The sequence below is a fragment of the Nematostella vectensis genome, chromosome 9 (assembly GCF_932526225.1).
Source record: "Nematostella vectensis chromosome 9, jaNemVect1.1, whole genome shotgun sequence".
Taxonomy (NCBI): Eukaryota; Metazoa; Cnidaria; class Anthozoa; order Actiniaria; family Edwardsiidae; genus Nematostella; species Nematostella vectensis.
The window spans coordinates 1,590,074-1,610,776 of NC_064042.1; the positions used below are offsets into that span (position 1 = coordinate 1,590,074).

General features: G+C 40.8%; 2 protein-coding genes across 2 annotated transcripts in view; one reads left to right on the top strand and one right to left on the bottom strand.

Moving 5' to 3' along the window:
- Positions 1-17,245, bottom strand: part of LOC5500974 (tripeptidyl-peptidase 2) — a 39,709-nt gene extending 22,464 nt beyond the window's left edge. Inside the window, exons 1-28 of the mRNA XM_048732157.1 lie at positions 17,058-17,245; positions 16,306-16,437; positions 16,010-16,105; positions 15,407-15,517; positions 14,599-14,723; positions 14,117-14,214; positions 12,348-12,413; positions 12,129-12,214; positions 11,366-11,434; positions 10,891-10,967; positions 9,760-9,987; positions 9,056-9,189; positions 8,452-8,503; positions 8,247-8,287; positions 7,947-7,984; positions 7,817-7,882; positions 6,876-6,981; positions 6,162-6,257; positions 5,925-5,986; positions 5,091-5,167; positions 4,710-4,816; positions 4,031-4,185; positions 3,446-3,562; positions 2,673-2,770; positions 2,346-2,442; positions 1,329-1,466; positions 860-904; positions 475-671 (exon numbers count right to left, since the gene is read on the bottom strand). Of these exons, the coding sequence (XP_048588114.1) occupies positions 475-671; positions 860-904; positions 1,329-1,466; positions 2,346-2,442; positions 2,673-2,770; positions 3,446-3,562; positions 4,031-4,185; positions 4,710-4,816; positions 5,091-5,167; positions 5,925-5,986; positions 6,162-6,257; positions 6,876-6,981; positions 7,817-7,882; positions 7,947-7,984; positions 8,247-8,287; positions 8,452-8,503; positions 9,056-9,189; positions 9,760-9,987; positions 10,891-10,967; positions 11,366-11,434; positions 12,129-12,214; positions 12,348-12,413; positions 14,117-14,214; positions 14,599-14,723; positions 15,407-15,517; positions 16,010-16,105; positions 16,306-16,437; positions 17,058-17,216 (2,873 nt within the window). The 5' untranslated portion in view covers positions 17,217-17,245. The remainder of the gene's footprint in view (positions 1-474; positions 672-859; positions 905-1,328; positions 1,467-2,345; positions 2,443-2,672; positions 2,771-3,445; positions 3,563-4,030; positions 4,186-4,709; positions 4,817-5,090; positions 5,168-5,924; positions 5,987-6,161; positions 6,258-6,875; positions 6,982-7,816; positions 7,883-7,946; positions 7,985-8,246; positions 8,288-8,451; positions 8,504-9,055; positions 9,190-9,759; positions 9,988-10,890; positions 10,968-11,365; positions 11,435-12,128; positions 12,215-12,347; positions 12,414-14,116; positions 14,215-14,598; positions 14,724-15,406; positions 15,518-16,009; positions 16,106-16,305; positions 16,438-17,057) is intronic.
- A 229-nt stretch (positions 17,246-17,474) lies between these two features.
- LOC5500975 (rhomboid-related protein 4) lies at positions 17,475-20,691 on the top strand. Its single transcript, XM_032369347.2, has 3 exons — positions 17,475-18,406; positions 18,896-18,958; positions 19,710-20,691. Exons 1-3 carry the CDS (start codon positions 17,737-17,739, stop codon positions 20,153-20,155), a joined length of 1,179 nt encoding a protein of 392 aa, XP_032225238.1. The 5' UTR covers positions 17,475-17,736; the 3' UTR covers positions 20,156-20,691.
- The last annotated feature ends 12 nt before the right edge of the window (positions 20,692-20,703 follow it).

Below are 20,703 nucleotides of genomic sequence, written 5' to 3' on the forward strand. Positions count from 1 at the left end.
CTAATCCCTACTCACCTATCGTCCGGTAGTGGGCTGACTAGGCATTATACACTAATCCCTACTCACTTATCGTCCGGTAGTGGGCTGATTGGGCATTATACACTAATCCCTACTCACTTGTCATCCGGTCATGGGCTAATTGGGCATTATACACTAATCCCTACTCACTTATCGTCCGGTCATGGGCTAATTGGGCATTATACACTGATCCCTACTCACCTATCGTCCGGTAATGGGCTCATTGGGCATTATACACTAATCCTTACTCACTTATCGTCCGGTAATGGGCTGATTGGGCATTATACACTAATCCCTACTCACTTGTCATCCGGTCATGGGCTAATTGGGCATTATACACTGATCCCTACTTACTTATCGTCCGGTCATGGGCTATTTGGGCATTATACACTAATCCCTACTCACTTATCGTCAGGTAGTGGGCTTATTGGGCACTATACCCTAATCCCTACTCACTTATCGTCCGGTAGTGGGTTGATGAAGACAGGCCAACACCAGCCCTTCTGCATGATGAACGCGGTGAACTTCCCTCCCGTCATCGCGGATAGACGCGAAGGATGCACGTCCAGGGGTAGGGTAGGGGTCAGTTTAGTCTCGATCAGCACTACCATGTCTTTAAGTTTTTCCAGTTGGTCTCTGTTATCGTGACGGACCTGACAGGAAAAGGAAAACGCTCAATCGCAGGCCAGGCGTTCTTACCTAGTTTCCTGTGCTCGTAGTTTCCTGTGACGTCACAACTTCTACCCACTACAGAAAGATCGATCATAACCCTTGGGATCGGTAGTAACTTCCCCGAGGGGAGCTGGGAATAAGGATGTGGCGGATCGGACATGAGACCTACCTGATACTTGAGGATATAATCTCCTTTCTCGATCTTGGCAGTGTACTGAAGAGGAGAATAGACCATACACAAATAATATATCTTGTCCCTTCCTACATTTTTATTATTTTTACACGTTAGTGTTTATCTGTACTTTAACAACTGATTTTTAATAATAAGAAATCACACACATACTCGGGTCTCAGAACAAGCGAACTATTACCCCCCCCCCCCTTGACTAGAAAGGGGTGCCTTCCATCTAGACACACCCAAGGGGAGGGGTTTGTTTACGGGTGCACATACTCGGGTCTCAGAACAAGCAAACGTAGCAAACGTCCTTCCCTATGGACACACCCAAGGGGAGGGGTGGGTTTACGGATGCACATACTCAGAACAAGCAAATTATTAACCCCCTCCTCCCCTTGACTAAAAAGGGGGCCATCCCTATGGACACACCCGAGGGGAGAGATGGGTTTACGGGGGAACCTACTCGGGTGTGGAAGGCGTCACCGCAGCCCAGCAGTCTCTTGTTGGTATCATAGAGCATCCATATCTGCGACTCGTACTCGGATTCGTACAACAGGTCACTGAGGTACACCGCATTCGGGTTGATTTCGCCTGCTCGACTCTAACAAACAGATATTGAACAAGATTGGGACGCTGTTATCAATAAAATATAGATAACTGCCAAACAAACAGATATGGAACAAGATTGGGACGTTGTTATTAATAAAATATAGATAACTGCCAAACAAACAGATATGGAACAAGATTGGGACGTTGTTATCAATAAAGTATAGATAACTGCCAAACAAACAGATATGGAACAAGATTGGACGTTGTTATCAATAAAGTATAGATAACTGCCAAACAAACAGATATGGAACAAGATTGGGACGTTGTTATCAATAAAGTATAGATAACTGCCAAACAAACAGATATGGAACAAGATTGGGACGTTGTTATCAATAAAATATAGATAACTGCCAAACAAACAGATATGGAACAAGATTGGGACGTTGTTATCAATAAAGTATAGATAACTGCCAAACAAACAGAGATGGAACAATATTGGGACGTTGTTATCAATAAAATATAGATAACTGCCAAACAAACAGATATGGAACAAGATTGGGACGTTGTTATCAATAAAGTATAGATAACTGCCAAACCACTCTCTGGCTTCTGTCGTTCAATCTAACGTAGGTACATGTGGTGCTATCTGATTGATCAGCGCCTTGCTGAGGGTAAAGTGATTAGAAACCTTTTTAATGTGGCCAATAAAAACGCTTCAAGTATTTTGAAAGACGGAAGCCAAAAGGTGATTTACCTGAAGGAATTCGTCGACGAGAGCCCGCAAAGTATTTAAACCGCATAGAATATAGAGAGGACCACAACAGTTAAGTTTGAAATTCTAAAATTATATGATAAATATATAAAGTGGATCCTAAAGAAAACAAAGTAAACATTCATGTTAAAAACTATATTACTTTATCACGTTTTGTACCTGGTTGAAATTGTATGTCAGGTTAAGCGCGTAAATCTGTCCCCTCTTGAACAACACGTCACGTGACGCCAGCGGGGTGATCTTGGATTCCGTGGGTCTGCAAGATATACGTCATTATGGTTAATTGTACAGTGATACCCGACGTTATACCCCACGTAGCATTTCTCTGTATTCGAGAGCCCCGTTTCCATGGACTCGCCCCATTTTCCTAACGAGCATATAGAACCTGGGCTTTTCGTCATTCAAAACACACAGACATTGTCTTCATCTCATTGTACGCTAATAACTTGAAATAATGAGCCTGCGGTGGTACCAGGACAGTAGTACCTCAGAGGCTGCGCATGCGTATTGAGGGTGACCGATGGAGACACTTCTTCTGGTCTTAGTGTGCACGTGACATCCACACGTGTCGTCTGGTTCGCGTGCTGAAACACGACAAAACCGCCATCAGGGATGCAAAAAAAAAAAACAACAGAATCGAGCACGCTGTAGCCTGGGTACTAGAGACTAGAGGCCCAAGCTTCATTTCCAAATACAACAATGTCGCTGTGGTCAGTGAATACAACAATGTCGCTGTGGTAAGTGAATACAACAATGTCGCTGTGGTTAGTGAATACAACAATGTCGCTGTGGTCAGTGAAGCTTGGAGCCTCTGGTACCCAGGGCGAGCAAGCCCCAAAAGTAAGGGTAAAGCAAGAGAATAGAAACAAATCCTGAAAGTCAATGGAGCAATTTTACTTAAAAATCACGCGACCAGGAAAATGTCCTACCCTCCCTTTGAGTATCGAATGGTGCGCTCCTTTTATGCATGTACCCTAAATAGCGCCACCTTTATAGATCAATATACGTCACTTCTAGGTCATCCTAGCAAAATACCGATTATGGGAAAGCATCCATTAAGGTCGGCTCATTTGGGGGAAGCTGTTGTTAAAGCTTAGTGTTTAGATTGTTATTTTAAAATTCCATCACATAAATTACTTCCCAGTGTTGAATGCAAGCTAGAAGCGAGTAGCCATAAGGAGACAACACTAGGGTAGCTTGGCCCTACTAGCGAGCATGGTTAACTAAGGGTCTCTCTTCCAAAGATGGACTTCACTTACAACAGTAACCGCTGACAAGCTCGGGCGCATGCCATGGAAGATGAGCAACTTCCTTATAAGGCAATCACCCAGACTGGCCCACCATCGTGCGACACACAGTTCCAACGTCACACCACCCTGTAACGCAACAACGTGACAGCGTGAGTTACGGCATAAAGGGATTCCTAGAAAAGTCTAAACGCATGTATATGTAGGCAGCAACTGCGTTTCACATGACCTGACAACCGGTCAGTTGAGATACAGACTGCTCGACGCAGTTTGCAAATATGAGTGTGAGTCAGTGTGTAAGCAATATTAAATGGAGACACGGACTAGCTTCACCAGCAGTTCTTTTACGTCCCCTTATACAGGTTAATGCGATGTGCTTTAGGAGACGGGGCCTCTGGTTTAACGTCCTTATCTGAAAGGAAGAGGGATTCACAATCCCCAAAGTAGAGAGCCAGGGTTTTTTACTCTTCTGAAAAAAAACTCAGCTGAAGCCCATATCACTGAATACAATGCGTGATCCCAGAAAACACACATACCCCCAAATCTAATGAAAATGTTAAATTTACGGAAGCATTATTACAAAGAAACCAAGCTCACCTTGACAGCAAAGCTGAGAGACTTCTCGCATCGTGGCGCAAGTGTGATAAACTGACAGAACTCATTCGTACGGAAAGCGGTCAGCCGCAATAACTGAACTGCATGCACCATGAAGCGCGCGCTGTTCTCCTCGCTAAGTGACGAGATGTTCAGCTCTGAAAATCAACATGTCAGCCGTCACGTAATAGGAACCTTGAACTTTGACATCTAGCAATAAAATGCACCTTGAAGATCGTCAGTAATTTTCCATTTTCGCGTGCGACTATCCTCTAATAATACATGGATGACCTCGCAGTGTGCCATAAACAAAATGAACACAACAAAAGTTCTGTGGCTGTTGTTGTCGGATTTGCACACATCGCACTTGGCATTGTGGCTCAATGAGGGAGAACTGTTCATGGCATCAAAAGAAATGTTCCTTCGATTCGTTTTTAAAAAGCATTTCCACCCATAGCAACATAGGTAATTGTGACGTGAATTTGTAAAGCATTGAACTTCGACACATTTGGACGCACTTTTACAGAGCCTATTCCTGGGAGGACTGAAAACATTTCGTCCAAAACGCTAGTTAAAACAAAACTTGTGTCCTACTTTTCTTTAACAAAACACATTTATGTATCACAACAATGTGACACATAAATTGCTCTGCTTTAGTCTTTGGTTAAATTTTCGTATTTACCAGCATACGTTGCGCCCTCGGGAACGTCAACAAATGTCCGTTGGACTTGTCCGGGTTTGAATGTCCGGTCTTCCATGGAGACTTCATAATGCGTCATGTCCGTCACCCTGACAATCCAACCCAAACAGCTACAGTAAAACCTTATTACGAACACGCTCGGGGCGTATTGTAGTAACCTTAATACAGTCAGACGTCACGAGGTGTCCTAAAAGCGAGGTTTTTGTATGGTGAAAGTTGACTGCTATGGAAAATCCTTGAATAAAATCTTCAAAATAAATTGTGGCTGTAAAATGCGGAAAATCAACAAAAGCTGACCACTTGAGAACGTACCTAGAACATGGATTTCCGAATTGGTATGTTCATAATAATGAAATTGCTCACCTATGAGGAACGATGACGGACACAGGGACCCTGAACACAGCACCGCGCTCAGGACATGTGACGTCATACGCACGAATCTACGAAAGGGATAAAGACATGTGACGTCATAGGCACGAATCTAGGAAAGGGATAAAGACATGTGAAGTCATACGCACGAATCTAAGAAAGGGATAAAGACATGTGATGTCATACGCACGAATCTAAGAAAGGGATAAGGACATGTGACGTCATACGCACGAATCTAAGAAAGGGATAAAGACATGTGATGTCATAGGCACGAATCTAAGGAAGGGATAAAGACATGTGACGTCATACGCACGAATCTAAGAAAGGGATAAAGACATGTGACGTCATACGCACGAATCTAAGAAAGGGATAAAGACATGTGATGTCATACGCAAGAATTTGTGACAGATAATAGAACATTCCATGTCATTACAGGAATAAATGAAATGCATGACCAGATATCATGGGTCAGCCCTTACCTCGGCATAGTGTGCGCCCTCAGAAAGACCCTTACCTCGGCATAATGAGCGCCCTCAGGAAGACCCTTACCTCGGCATAGTGAGCGCCCTCAGGAAGACCCTTACCTCGGCATAGTGAGCGCCCTCAGGAAGACCCTTACCTCGGCATAGTGAGCGCCCTCAGGAAGACCCTTACCTCGGCATAGTGTGCCCCTCGAGAAGACCCTTACCTCGGCATAGTATGCGCCCTTGGGAAGACCCTTACCTCGGCAAAATGCACGCCCTCGGGAAGACCCTTACCTCGGCATAGTGTGCACCCTTGGGAAGACCCTTACCTCGGCAAAATGCACGCCCTCGGGAAGACCCTTACCTCAGCATAGTGTGCGCCCTCGGGAAGACCTCGCGGGTCAACCTTTACACTGAATGATCTCGCTGAATATACAAAATGAATGATAGAACATATAAAGGCTTAACCATTTACATAAAGGGATTCATGGATTCGACGAAGTTGGCGTAGTTGGGACAAAGCTCTTACTCAGATATAAAAATAAAATATCAAAAGTGACATGATACCACCATGGCAACACAAAAAGGAATTTTGACTTACGGGTATTCATGAGCGCGAAGTGGCCAGGGCACGACACCCATGGCTCAGTACTGGCCAATGAGAGTCTAAGGTTCAGGCCCAGCTTTGATTGATGATCTGTAGACACAGGGAACCCATGTAATCATCACAGCCCAGGACAGGTTGGGGGGGGGGGACAAACATGACAGGAGAAACAAGGGAGGTTTCGTCTTCAGGATTTTATTTTAAACATTTGATATTTTGGGGAGAATATTCATGGTTATTTTGGGGAATCAAGGTCGTTAGAACATAAAGCTGTATGAATATAGAATAGGATGCATTCTTAATGATGTATAGACAAGCACATTTTACTTTAAGATGCCTAGTAGTTTTCATCATATATTATGGGAAGAAATCTCGAAATATCCATCATAAACAAAGTTTGATACTTTATTTACCAAGTTCAATCGAAAATGTTGCAAAAGCTTCCCCAAATGAGCGGATGGAAATGGATGCATTCTTATACTTGGTATTATGCTAGGGTGATAAAATGGCTGCGGACAGAGACTCTAACATTGGCAAGTGCTTTCTATGGGGAACTTTTCACTACCCAGATTTTCCTTTAAAACCAATTTTCATGACCCTAAGGGTCACACTAGTATCATACTTTTATAAAGTCTTGCTAAAAGCTTTGCAAAGAAACACCAAAAGTATAACACCATATCCTTTAAATGTTGTGGTAGTTTTGCACAGTACCTGAGATCTCGGGGAATTTTGGGGTCACTGTGGCAGTCACCACATATGGCTTGAGGAGCTGGTAGGCCTGTCTTATGTAGATACCACGAGGGCCTTGGCAATTGATCTGAACATCACACAACATGTCAGCCATTACACTTAATTAATGCATGTCACATGATGTCTTTCTTACTATTGGCTGTAAGTTTATGACATCACATGCTGTCTTTCTTCCTATTGGCTGTTAGCTTAGGACATCACATGCTGTCTTTTTTCCTATTGGCTGTAAGTTAATTACATCACATGCTGTCTTTCTTCCTATTGGCTTTAAGTTTATGGCATCACCTGCTGTCTTTCTTCCTATTGGCTGAAAGTTTATTACATCACATGCTGTCTTTCTTCCTATTGACTGTTAGCTTAGGACATCACATACTGTCTGTCTTCTTATTGGCTGTTAGCTTAAGACACCACATGATGTCTTTCTTCTTATTGGCCGTAAGTTTATGACATCATATGCTGTCTTTCTTCCTATCGGCTGAAAGTTTATTACATCACATGCTGTCTTTCTTCCTATTGGCTTTGAGATTATGGCACCACCTGCTGTTTTTCTTCCTATTGGCTGAAAGTTTATTACATCACATGCTGTCTTTCTTCCTATTGGCTCTTAGCTTAGGACATCACATACTGTCTTTCTTCTTATTGGCTGTTAGCTTAAGACACCACATGATGTCTTTCTTCCTATTGGCTGTGAGTTTAAGACATCACAAGCTGTCTTTCTTCCTATTGGCTGCAAGCTTATGACATCGCACAATGTCCTTCTTCCTATTGGCTGTGAGTTTAAGACATCACAAGCTGTCTTTCTTCCTATTGGCTGCAAGCTTATGACATCACACAATGTCTTTCTTCCTATTGACTGTTAGCTTAGGAGATCACATGATGTCTATCTATGGCTGGTATTGTACCTGGAAGGTGACATTTCTGTCAGGAGTGTCTGCGTATTGTTCCATGTAGTCAAAGACCTTGTCAACCTGTTGGAATTTCAAGACTGAGCTCAAGGGATAAAAAAGAGTCATAAAGGCATTTACAAGATACCTGAAGTAACCCATATCCCTGGGTAAAGAAATCAAGACCTAGAAGAAAAAACACAGAGATTAACTACTTTTAGGAAATATACAAAACAAAGAATAAGACAAAGTTGTTCTAAAGACTTGTTTTGGCCTTGAATTTTCTGTATTCATTTAAATTTCTCACCATTTTCATTTCCTAAGTAAGCCAAACATTTACCTACACAAAACGAAAAAACCATGAAGAATTTCCATCTTATTCCCTCAATGAGAGGGAAGGGGTGTGTGGATCTTGTCTAAATTATAAATCAATCAATGAGTAACTGACCTTCCATCCTAAGTGCGGTGTTTTCTAGGGCTCTTCGAATGCTGCAGAAAGAGATATAAGCAGCATCAACTTTAGGTAGAAGGAGGAAGCAATGATAGCTTTTTCTAGTACTGAATTCAAATTAACATAGGATATGGACGATTAAAAGTGCATTATCAATAAACATATTCAATGCCAATAAACATAGAAATATTACATACAGTACCTTGGAGGAGAATAAGGAATACCCCTGGCTTTGAGCCCAGACAGGACTAGAGCTAAAAAATAAAAATTAATCAATATGAAAATATGTCTTTTTAGACTAGCTTTACAGCCTGTAGATAAACAACAACAGTTTTACAAACAGTGGTTCCTTAAAAACACCTAAAGCACCCACTAAACTTCAAAGGTGTCTAAAAAACAGCTAATTTTTTTTTTAAATATTCATTTGAGTTTTTATTTAAACATAGAGTTGATCAAGACTGCATTAGGCCTTTTGAGATTTATATCCACTCTTGAAAGGCTTTTTTCCCTTTGATTCTTATAACATAACCTTAGCAAACACTTTCTCTCATTTAACACACTTATACACAAATATGTCTTTTTATAGTAGTATGAAGTAGTTGGATTGCTAGTCCATCTGAAGCTTACTCCAAATTGAAGAGTAAGACAAATTATATGCATATTTGAAAAAAAAACCTTCATCTTATCTAAATTGACATATTCCAATGCTTCTTCAAATCAGCCGATGGAAATAGAAACATGAATGACAAAATGGTGGCTGACAGAAATTATTCAATTGCTGGGCCATCTCTAGCATGACTACTTACCTATACCCCCACAGGCGTTTGGTGAAGACATGGAAGTGCCATTCATCAGCTGGGAGCCCCTGAGAGTCCAGGTGGGTACGGCAGCTATAGCACCTCCTGGCGCAGTGACGCACACTCCTAGGGAACCATCCGTACTACAGCAACCAAAGTAAAGATAAACATGATACTGCACTGATAGCACTTCAAGGTGCAGTGACACACACTCCTAGGGAACCATCGGTACTACAGCAACCAAAGTAAAGATAAACATGATACTGCACTGATAGCACTTCAAGGCGCAGTGACGCACACTCCTAGGGAACCATCGGTACTGCAGCAACCAAAGTAAAGATAAACATGATACTGCACTGATACAGTAGCAATCCGCAGTGGTGCACACCCCTAAGAAGCAACTGACACTGCAGCATACAAAGAAAATATAAACATCAAAGCTTCCCCCTTCTTCAGCAGCCATCTTGAAAAAGAATGCTCCAAATATCATGGGCATACACAATACAAAGTCACAATGTTGAAAATGTAAATTGGTCGTGGATGAATGCTCTGCTAAAAGTTTACGTCTGGTATTGAAGAGACCTCCATCACCAACAGAATGTTTGTGCCAAGGTCAGTTAGTGAAAAATATCAAAATGGAGCCCTTTACAAGTTAGTAGCAGATGCTTTTAAATTCCTGGACATGCATTACATACTCCTGCTACTGTACTTACGAAGGTCCACGTGAAGACCATGTGTACTGATTTCCAGGAAGCTTTTCAAGTAAAGAATACTCAGCGGCCATCATCTCAGGTGACACATAAGCACCAATGCCGATAATGGACTCAGATGTTCCTCCCGGACACCCAACAGTTGACAAGGCAGGGCCATTGTTGCCAGCGCTTGAGATGAAGATTACTCCATGTTCATTCACCAATTCATTCATCAAGTCCACTACTCGGCTAAAGGGATAAAACAAAGTCGGATGGTCCATGGGTGCAGCTAGGGTGGAATGACCATGGGTGTGGCTAGGGGGAAGAGGGCATAGGACTATACAGTGGTGTGACTAGGGGGAAGAGGGTATAAGAGTAGAGTTGGAATGACCATGGGTGTGGCTAGGGGGTGGAGAGTATAAGACTATACCGTAGTGGTATGACCATGGGTGTGGCTAGGAGGTAGAGGGTAAAAGAGTAGAGGTAGTATGACTATGGGTGTGGCTAAGGAGTAGAGGGCATAAGACTATATCATGGTGGTATGAACATGGGTGTGGCTAGGGGGAAGGGGGTATAAGAGTAGAGGTTGTATGGCTATGGGTGTGGCTAGGGGGAAGGGGGTATAAGACTATATCATGGTGGTATGAACATGGGTGTGGCTAGGGGGAAGGGGGTATAAGAGTAGAGGTTGTATGACTATGGGTGTGGCTAAGGAGTAGAGGGCATAAGACTATATCATGGTGGTATGAACATGGGTGTGGCTAGGGGGAAGGGGGTATAAGAGTAGAGGTTGTATGACTATGGGTGTGGCTAAGGAGTAGAGGGCATAAGACTATATCATGGTGGTATGACCATGGGTGTGGCTAGGGGGAAGGGGGTATAAGAGTAGAGGTTGTATGAACATGGGTGTGGCTAGGGGGAAGGGGGTATAAGACTATATCATGGTGGTATGACCATGGGTGTGGCTAGGGGGAAGGGGGTATAACAGTAGAGGTTGTATGAACATGGGTGTGGCTAGGGGGAAGGGGGTATAAGACTATATCATGGTGGTATGACCATGGGTGTGGCTAGGGGAAGGGGGCAAGGCCTGTTTCTAGGGAGTGGAAGGCATAGAGGTTAAGGGGTTTATGGTGAGGGGGAGAGGGTACATACCCTGCATTGGGCCAGTTTGCCGCCTCTCCATAGCTCATATTAATTAGATCACACTTGTAGTCATGAGCAGCTATTAGCTGTAAAAAGTTAAAAAAAACAATGCACATAGAACCTCTTGTATTCTACCTGGATTACCTATTATTAACCAAACAAAATTGTGCTTATTGTAGCTACAGTTGCTATTTACTGAGGTGGCAACCTTTGACAGTTTTCCGAGTAAATCAATGACTTTTTGAGTAAACCAATTAACTTGAACTTCACTAGCCAACCAGCAAGGCAATGAGATTCTTGTGTCAATGAAAGCTTTGATTACCTCATGCTTATTAGCTTGTCTTCATCAGCTTTATATCCTGGCTATAGTATCATGCATCATACTCACGCTTATTAGCTTGTCTTCATCAGCTTTATATCCTGGCTATAGTATCATGCATCATATATATATATATTATATTATGTATATTATCTATATACTCACTGCACGCACTAGGGCTGTTCCTGTTTCCATGGTATCCAGTCTGCTGTCCCCAATTTTGATGGAAAGAATCTTTGAGGAAAATTGGTTAAATGTTATCCAGACTGCTTTTATGTGGGTAAAATCATTTTATCCTTTTTAATCCATACATGTCCAATACACTGTGTATTAAGTGCCCTTAATCATATGCAAAACACCACTGGGTAACAAGGCCCCACCACTTGTACCACTGGTAACAAGGCCCCACCACTTGTACCACTGGTAACAAGGCCCCATCACTTGTACCACTGGGTAACAAGGCCCCACTACTTGTACCACTGGGTAACAAGGCCCCACCACTTGTACCACTGGTAACAAGGCCCCACCACTTGTACCACTGGGTAACAAGGCCCCACCACTTGTACCACTGAGTAACAAGGCCCCACCACTTGTACCACTGGGTAACAAGGCCCCACCACTTGTACCACTGGTATTTTGTTGGTGTATTGGACAACCCTCTTTTAATCTATTAAAAAATTGTGAGAACTTTTTATTAAATATTTTTGTCTTTATCACCAACCCTAACTAGTCTATGTTACTGAATGGAGAAGAAGATCTACAAAAAAATGGGAAGTGGAGTTTATTCTTAAAGTCAGTAAATTTTATTAGCCTTGGGTTGAACTCTTCACTAAATCAATTTTCAATACTTTCCCATCTTTTTAATACTTCCCCCTCGTATTAAAAACATAGATAATAGAATAAAAAGAGCAACAATATCAAGAAATACCTGAGCTCCCGGGGCTAGCCCAGTGAGGGTGGGGTTCTCGGCACAGAAACCAGCCGCAATACTAGCAACATGGGTTCCATGGGTCCCTGTAAGATAAAAGAGATATGTAGTAGGATATGTAGTTAATTAAGTTGGACTAGTTGGATAATATTCCATATAAAGGAAGAATTATCGCATTATCTCATTTGTCTGCTAGATATGTCACCCATTTCTACTCACCCCCAGTTGTTACAATACATAATGTATTTCCTTCATCGTAAATATTGATACTGTAGTTCATGAGGTCTGAAACAGATATAAAAAGCATTAATTTAAGGATAGAGAAAAGGGTCGTCGACCAGCTCTCGTAGAATGCATCTTGACAAGCAAATATTTAACGAAATATTGCGAATAATATATCGTTTTAAAGCTGAATAAATGTAGAATACTATCATATATCTACATTTAGTGATTTATTTATACGGTATGAAGCGCGCCCCGAAAACTGACAAAACAGGTGGTGTTTACATATCGAGTTGTAGGACAGGGTTACCACATGAAACCGGCTCAAACGCAGAATATCAATCAGCACATAACAAACAACAAAATCGTGTCTGCGAATTTTGATTGGTTGTTTTGTTCGAAAGGAAATGATTTTCAAAGTCGTAAGACGTTCTGATACCCGATCTTCGTTACATAACAGTTTATAATTTGGAAAAAGAAAGGACTCTCGAAAATCGCAGACATGATATTAATCTCAAGTTATCGACTAAAACAATGTTTTAAACATGCACGCAGATTGGAGCAGAACTCATAGCAGAGTTATTCACCGCTAAAGCTAAGTAAACATAAGAGGATTAAGAGGCAATCTGTCACTACCCTCTTCACCATTAACACAAGCGCCGACAAGCTCCCCACTGGTGGGATACGGCTCCCTATTTTTCACGGGGAGCTCGTAATATGAGCATTGAGAACTCTTCGTGCCTGCGTTTTAGCTCATCATAAATCGCAACCAGTAAGAAGCCATGGCAAAGACATGAAATGCATCAAAGAGAGTGAGCAAACAAGTAAGCGTGAAACCTCGAGTTAATAAGGGAAGGCAAGCTACTATGGCTAAGGCCACTAAACAAACGTGGTGCTGCAACTCCCCAAGTTATCGAAAATGCTCTCGCTTCTTTGGATGATGATATCACCCTGGCTTCCAGAGGCTGAATATCCGCTTTTTCCAGTGTGCTTGGGGGCGCTACGCTCGAAAAACTCTAGGAGCTTCTGGTTTTCAGGGTTAAATGATATTCGCTTCATTTAAACATCTTCCTACGTGAAAGATCCATTTTTGTCCAGATATGATGGTTGATAGCCATGGATTTCGGTTAGATTTCGCTTTAGGTTTTACCACTTTGAAGTTCGGAAAAGTCGATGGAGTCACAGTAAAATAATTAATGCTTATAGGAATTATAGTTTGAGAAGTATGCGAGAGTGGCGCTGAAATTATAATAACGCTGTGTTGTGTCACCTCAGATTTGAAAACTCCCGGATAACGAGCACCAAATTAGTTGTGGGGATCCTGTGTCTTAAGGGATGGAAGGATTTGTGACACCTTTTGTGTTATGTCTATATTCGATGGAAAACGAACTTTCCTTGTAACTCGCGATTCTTTCGAGATAAAAAGAAAATTCTTTTTAAAAATTGTAGTTTATTTGTTACCAAATCAATTCGAAATATAAAAAAAAATTGGGTCAGAGATTGCTTCTGATCCTTTCCACTATCCTTAATGACACAAAAGAAATATTTTTACGTAAATATAGCATAATGTATTACTGTAGTACTGTAGGTACATACCTACAGTATACACACAGCAGGATGGATTCAGAAGGGAGAAGGGGGGTGAGTTGCAACAATGAAAAAACTCTTATAGGGAGGGGAGGGTGTGGGTTGCAACATCCACTACCCCTCCCCTAAGTCCTCCATTTGCTAGGGCACCCCTAGCTACATATGAAGAGTTTCTGTACCTTGATCACTAAAAGAAGCGAATTCTCCAGACTCTCTGTAGTCTGACATAAGTTTGCAGCTTTGAAGGTCCCCAGTCTCTGAGGTATCAATGCAAGCCCTGGAGGAAACAAGTATAAAAGGTTATACAGGAGGCTAAGAAACAAGACAAATTTTGATTAGTAACAGGACAATAAACCAACATAAAATTGAAAAGAGAATATAAAAACTGGTTGTTGCAGAAGTTTTTGTTCTTGTTGTTGTTATTCCCATCACAGCTGTGTTTTTATAATCCATAAATCCATTTGAATCGCTCTGACATTTAATAATTTTTAAAATTAAAATAGCTAAAAAAGGTGTAGCTTACAGCTAGCTTCTGTGTCGCTTGTTTACTTTGCTCCACATCATGATGCGGAGAAAAGTGAACAAGCGACACATAAAGCTCTGTGCAGGAGGGTAGACTTAGAGAGATCTATTTGAAATTGCTGAAGGCTGCTAGTTTTACCTCCATCCATCGCCGTCATGGAACACAATACAATCCAGGGCTGGACCACAGTCCGCATACTTCTTACTCATAGTGTTCAACGCATCTATTTCTGACTGGAGACTTTCACGAATTATTTTCTCATCCTAAAAATAAGTTGGAAAATGTGCATGATTATCTATTATAAAATAATTGAGATAGTACCGGTCGCTCTGATTGGTGGGATATGGTCATTTTAATTACATGATGAACCCTGTGAATTTCCACGAAATAATATTCTTTGGGAGAAAAATGTGTTCCAGGTAAATAGGAAATTGCAAAATTAGTCTAAATAGATGAACCACCAAACGATGAAGTAAATATTGCTTGGAATTTGAAGCCAGTTTTTCAAACTGTTTTCTGCGCACGAGCTGACCTGCATGGGAATGAGGTCATGCATGCGCTGTTGTGAAGTTTCTTTTGCCTTTTGTGTAGGATGAGATATAATTATATAAAAAAATCTTTTTGGTCCTTCAACAAGTTTTGAAAACCTTGGTTTTTGTTTGGGGAATTCTCGAGCAGAAAAACTGTTCAGTCTTCAAAACTCAATGAAGGCACGCAAATAATATTTTATTTCTTTATCACAGTATATCTCCTGATCATCAAGACATTTTATGTGAAGTATAGAATTTTTTATAGAAAAATTACCTGAATTAAAACATCAAAAGTATGCCACTGACCTACAACTGATGGAGGATACCAGTGGTTTCATACCAGTTATGTTAATCCTAACTTGCTGTTTAAACTGCTTGTTCATTTATCTTTAACAATAAGTACATTTTTTACATACAGGTGTGGCATTTTTAGGTGGGTGTTTTGCATCCCACTCTTCCAGCCTCCTCATGGTTTCAGCAACACGCGAATTGTGGAAAGGGTCCCAAAGCTTCTCTTTACGCTCTTTCTGTATAAAAAGTACATACATTCTTAAACAGATTATTATGTTCTTTCTTAAGAAAGTACATATTCAACAAGAATTTATTTTCCTTTTTTTCCCATTCCAGCCAAAGCTACTTCCTTATGACCCAATTGTATGCTTTTTGGCAGAGACAAACATTTGACTTTTTCCCATATAATAAATAGAATACTGTAACTAACTAATATATAAAGAGTCACTGTTAGCGGCCATTTTGTCATTATAGAAAAATACCAGGTGGAAAGTTTACTTTACCCATTTTACCCATTTCCATTGATTAATTTTTCTAAATTTGTAGACTGAAGCATGAAACCTTGTTTTTAGATGGTAATATCGAGATTTTTTCACATAATCAAACTTCCAACATTGATGGAAACAATGACAATGGTGAGGCTGACTAGGTATCTTTAAAGCTACTCTCCTCTGCCAATCTCCTGCTATGCCTTGTATAGCTTTGTCAATATCATAGACCTTATGCACCTTAATCCGTTGTTGCAGTTTGTCAGGGAACAAACTAAACAAGCTTTTGATCCCAACATGATAGACTCCAGAGGGATTGACCCAGTCAGCAGGAATCTTAAAAAAAAAAAAGGAAACATGTTTTTCAAACTGAAAATAATCAATTTTCTTCATAAAGTCGCGAACACTATTTTTTCAAATTAAAGAAATAGCACTCAATTTGCAAATCATATTTTACTGGAAGCCTGCATGATGGTTTGTGCAGCTTTAGTGAAGGGAAGTACAGAGAAAATTGCCTGAAGGTGACAAAAACATACCTTGAGTTGTCTTTCTGACAGACCAATAATAACACCATTATCTTTTGGTGTAACAACAGTTGATGTATCCACATCTCCACTACCAGATGTGTCAATCAAATCAACAATCTTCCGTCTCCCATGTGAAGTAGTCTAGAAATGAATTAAATTTAATTGAATGGGAAATATAGTTATTTTTGTACTTGTAAAAGTACAAATTAAAAGTGGTAGACAGAGACTGCTTAATGCTGATTCCATTAGTATGAATCAGAAAACAGCCCCGCAACTCAATAACTTTATGACTCCGTGATGCATTGACAGTCTGGGGGGAAAATATTTTGTGAGAAAGGGGATCACTTTATTCAGCAAAAGTGTTAGAGGATCCGTTATCTTCAAAACAATAAAATCATGTATCATCCCCATTGCCAAGGTGAGCTCAGGCAATTTGGTTACACCACTCTCCACTCTAGCCCCTCCCCCTCACTACCCAAAAAATTCTCACAATAAAAAAAATCAACCCCCCCCCCTATTATACTATCATCTGGGTACCCCCTGGATGGGCTTATACTCTCTATTTAAACCCATATAAAAATAATGTATAGAGTATTCTTCTTGAAATTTGAAGGATATTAAAAAAAGGCTGCTCAGAGTCGCGACTGATCAAAAAAGATAAACCAATTCAAGAAATAACATAGATAAGACATAAACATCCAAGAGTTAAGATTTGAAGGAAATGTCATTGGCTATGGCGAAAATTTTATAGAATTCTATACCTGGAGTCCAAGCGCTCCTGGGTCAACCCCTGTATCCAGGATCGCGATAAGAGTCCCCCGTCCATCGCACTCGGGATACTTGGCCACGAAGCGATCTGCCCCTGTCTCTCGTTTGGGAAGAAGTCCGTGTACAGGAAATTCTTCGATTGTGGTCGCCATCTTGAAAGAGCGAAAGTGAAAGGAATCTGGGGACAACACACAGGGTGCCCAAAACTTTAACGGAAACACTCATCTGAAAAAAGTAAATAAACATCAAGAGAGATTCCTAACATGTTACAAAGCGATGTTTATTCCTATTCCAGAGATTATCACATAAAAAAAATAAACTGTGTTTATTTTTCTAGAAATAAAACAAAAGAAAAAACATTTTTATTATCGTTACCAGTCTTCCACTTCTTACAAGGTGAGGAAAGCCTAGTGGATATCAGTAATTGACGAGTCATTTTGAAAAGAGAAATTTTCTACAAGTTTTGCATCATAAACAAAGGCGTTCAATATTTTATTGCCACGTACGCTTAATACAATATTAGTAGCTGATGACATAGATAAACAAAGAGTATTTACATTGACGCAAAAGAAGCACCTTGAGCTTGGGCATAAAAAGAAGTGGATTTCTTTCACAATCTCCAGGTAGAGAACAGTTCAGTTGAAAAGGACAACAAATCAACGATAGAACATAATGCAAAGACGAGGCCGTGGAGGCCTAGGAATATTCCTTTTACTTGCACAACTTTACAACTTTGGGTTCAACAGAATACCTCCTGTGACACTTTCATTTATCGCGGGTAATGCAGCGATTTACCTACGATTATTACCGAACCTTCCTCGTCTTCGCGATGCGTGCGTGAGCGCTAATCACGTCTGGTATTATGGCGACTGGTTAAGACTCGCTTTGGCGCCTTTTTTCCATCTAGATGACTGGCACTTGTACTATAACATGGCTTCCTTTTTATGGAAAGGCAAAAGCTTGGAGACTAAACTTGGAAGCGGGATGTTTTTGTACCTGTTGGCCGTTTTCTCCGTTCTAACGAGTGTGGTGCTCGTTGGTTTGGACATTTTCCTGGCAAATGTCACGGGTGACTCTTCATACCTGTATTCATGTGCTGCTGGTTTCTCAGGCGTGATATTTGCGCTGAAGGTGTTGACAACATATGAGCTGCCGTCAGGTGTTAGTATGGTGATGGGGATGTTTCCCATTCCTGTGCGCTATGCCTGTTGGGCGGAGCTTATTCTTATCCAGCTGATGGTACCAAATGCCTCGTTTACTGGCCATCTTGCTGGAATAATTGTTGGTCTGCTGTATGTTAAAGGGCCACTAAAGTCAATACTAAATATTCTACCAGGAATAGGTATGCATGTAAATGTTACAGTTAAACCCTGTTAACTAAACTACTCAAGGCAGACAACAACAAAAAATCAGAGTTTGACTAGAAAGGAGTTTGAGTTAGTGGGATCCACTGTATTTTCAAAATTAAACTGCAGCAAACGTGTGATATTTAATGTAAAGTAGGATACACTCACCTTGCAGGACTTGCAAAATATTTTCTTTTTAAGAAGAGTTAAGAAATATAAATGTTTAAAACAGTACAGAAAGACAATTTAATCCAAATATTTGCTAGGCAGAATGCATGGAAGTTGTGAAATTGTGTTACAGTACTAGTCTATTTAACACTCAAATATGCTTTTAAGGGAAATATTTTCTGATGTTTCTATTATAAGATGTTACTGTCATTTCTTGTATGACATGCATTATTATGTAAGTGTTCATTGTTAAGTGAGAAATGTTTTTTATTACCAGAAAATATGGAACATTTTTTAATGCTATTTTTGTTTTGCAGGTTCTGGAATAAGCAGACAGATGAGTTCACAGCGTTCATATACCTACCACAGGGGAACTACTGGTCAGTGAAATCCATTCATTAATGTCTGGCATAAGCCAGGGTTTGCTGGGGGGGACATAGATATGAAGAGACTAATTTTGGTGCTTGAACCCCTTCGTTTGACAACTTCGTTTTGTAACCTTCCCTCCTAAGATGTGTGGAAAACTGTTAAATAAATAGATAAATAAATAAATAAATAAATAAATAAATAAATAAATAAATAAATAAATAAATGAATAATGAGTTTAATTCAACCTTTCGCAGTATAGACTGGATTACAGGTGAGTCATAGATACAAGTAAGCACTACAATAAAGTACAATTAATCAAATGTAATCAGCATATTTAACAGTAACGAACTCGTTGAAACGACTCGTATTAGTAGGCCTCTTATACGATGTAGATTTAGACCTAAGGTTATACCCTGAATCATGAGAATTCTCTGGTTTTATTCTGGAAACGAACCGCTGGCATGTAATATTTCTTTGCTCGTGCAACGTTGGAAGGTTTGCAAGCGTGAGTGAGCCCTCATAACTATGACCTGGGAAAGCGATCTTGAGCGCGCGCCTCTGAACATTCTCTAGGGCGTCAGACAGATAATTTGGAAGGTTCGCGAAGGCTGCAGATGCATATTCAATGACCGATCTGATAAGATGATATTGCAGGGTGAAATGATTTGTGATTGACATAAGCCAAGAATTGGTTTGCTCTCCTCCCACCCCCTGTGTTATCTTTAGGTTAACAAATTGGCAACCTGTTCAATCATGTTGCAGGTCAGAGGAGTCAACGACCACGTATGCCACACCCAAATGACCCAGATGATGAAGAACTGCAAGCAGCAATAAGGGCGAGTCTACAAGAAAACCGCTTCACCCCGCCCCCCCCTAGGTATGACGTGCCTCCCTACCCTACCCATAACGGTGAAAATGATCCAGCATTCCAAGCGACAATCCATGAGAGTTTATTATCAGCAAGACATCCTAATGACAACAGCGCATCTTACAGGCGCCCACCATATCCCCATCATGCACCAGAGTATGAACCCCCTCCGCCATACTCAGAGGCTGCCAATGAGAGACTCTACCCACGTATCCCAGATTCATCATTGCCCAGTGCCCCGCCCTACTCTGACTCAGGCACACTACCTTACCCTGTTCATGGCACCATGCCGACACCTGATGATATCAGACAACGGCGGCTTAGAAGGTTTAAACAGTAGTCAAGAGGAAAAAAATGATGACCCTAGAGTAGGTCACCTCTGCATTGTAGAGAAAAGGCCCTGTTAAGTTATGAAGTTTGTTAGGTTCAAACTCTACCCTCTGCCCATATCTAAAAGCTTAAAATGAGTACAAACAGGGTTGGGTGGTACTCCTTTGCAATGTAGGGGCAGGGCTTGTTAGGTTCAAATACTAACTCCTTCCAATAATCTAAAAACTTTGAATGAGTGCAAAAAGGGGACCAAGTTCCCCTCAGGAAACAAATACAAGCCTCATGGCTTCCATTTGAAGCGTAGAAATATTCTGCCAGGTGTTCCCTCTAATTGTTCGCTGTAGTTTCTGAGATATATTGTATTTGCTACGAACTCTGCAATTCAGTAACAAGTGTATTATCAGTAGTTTGCATAACTTAATTCGACAAAGTTATAAAATGTCAATCAACAATGATTAATGGATGTGTAATGGAGAGATTTGAATTAAATTAACGGGGACTAAAAGATAAGATACCATTGCCACATATCAGGTCACCAGAATTAAACATTTTGGTTGT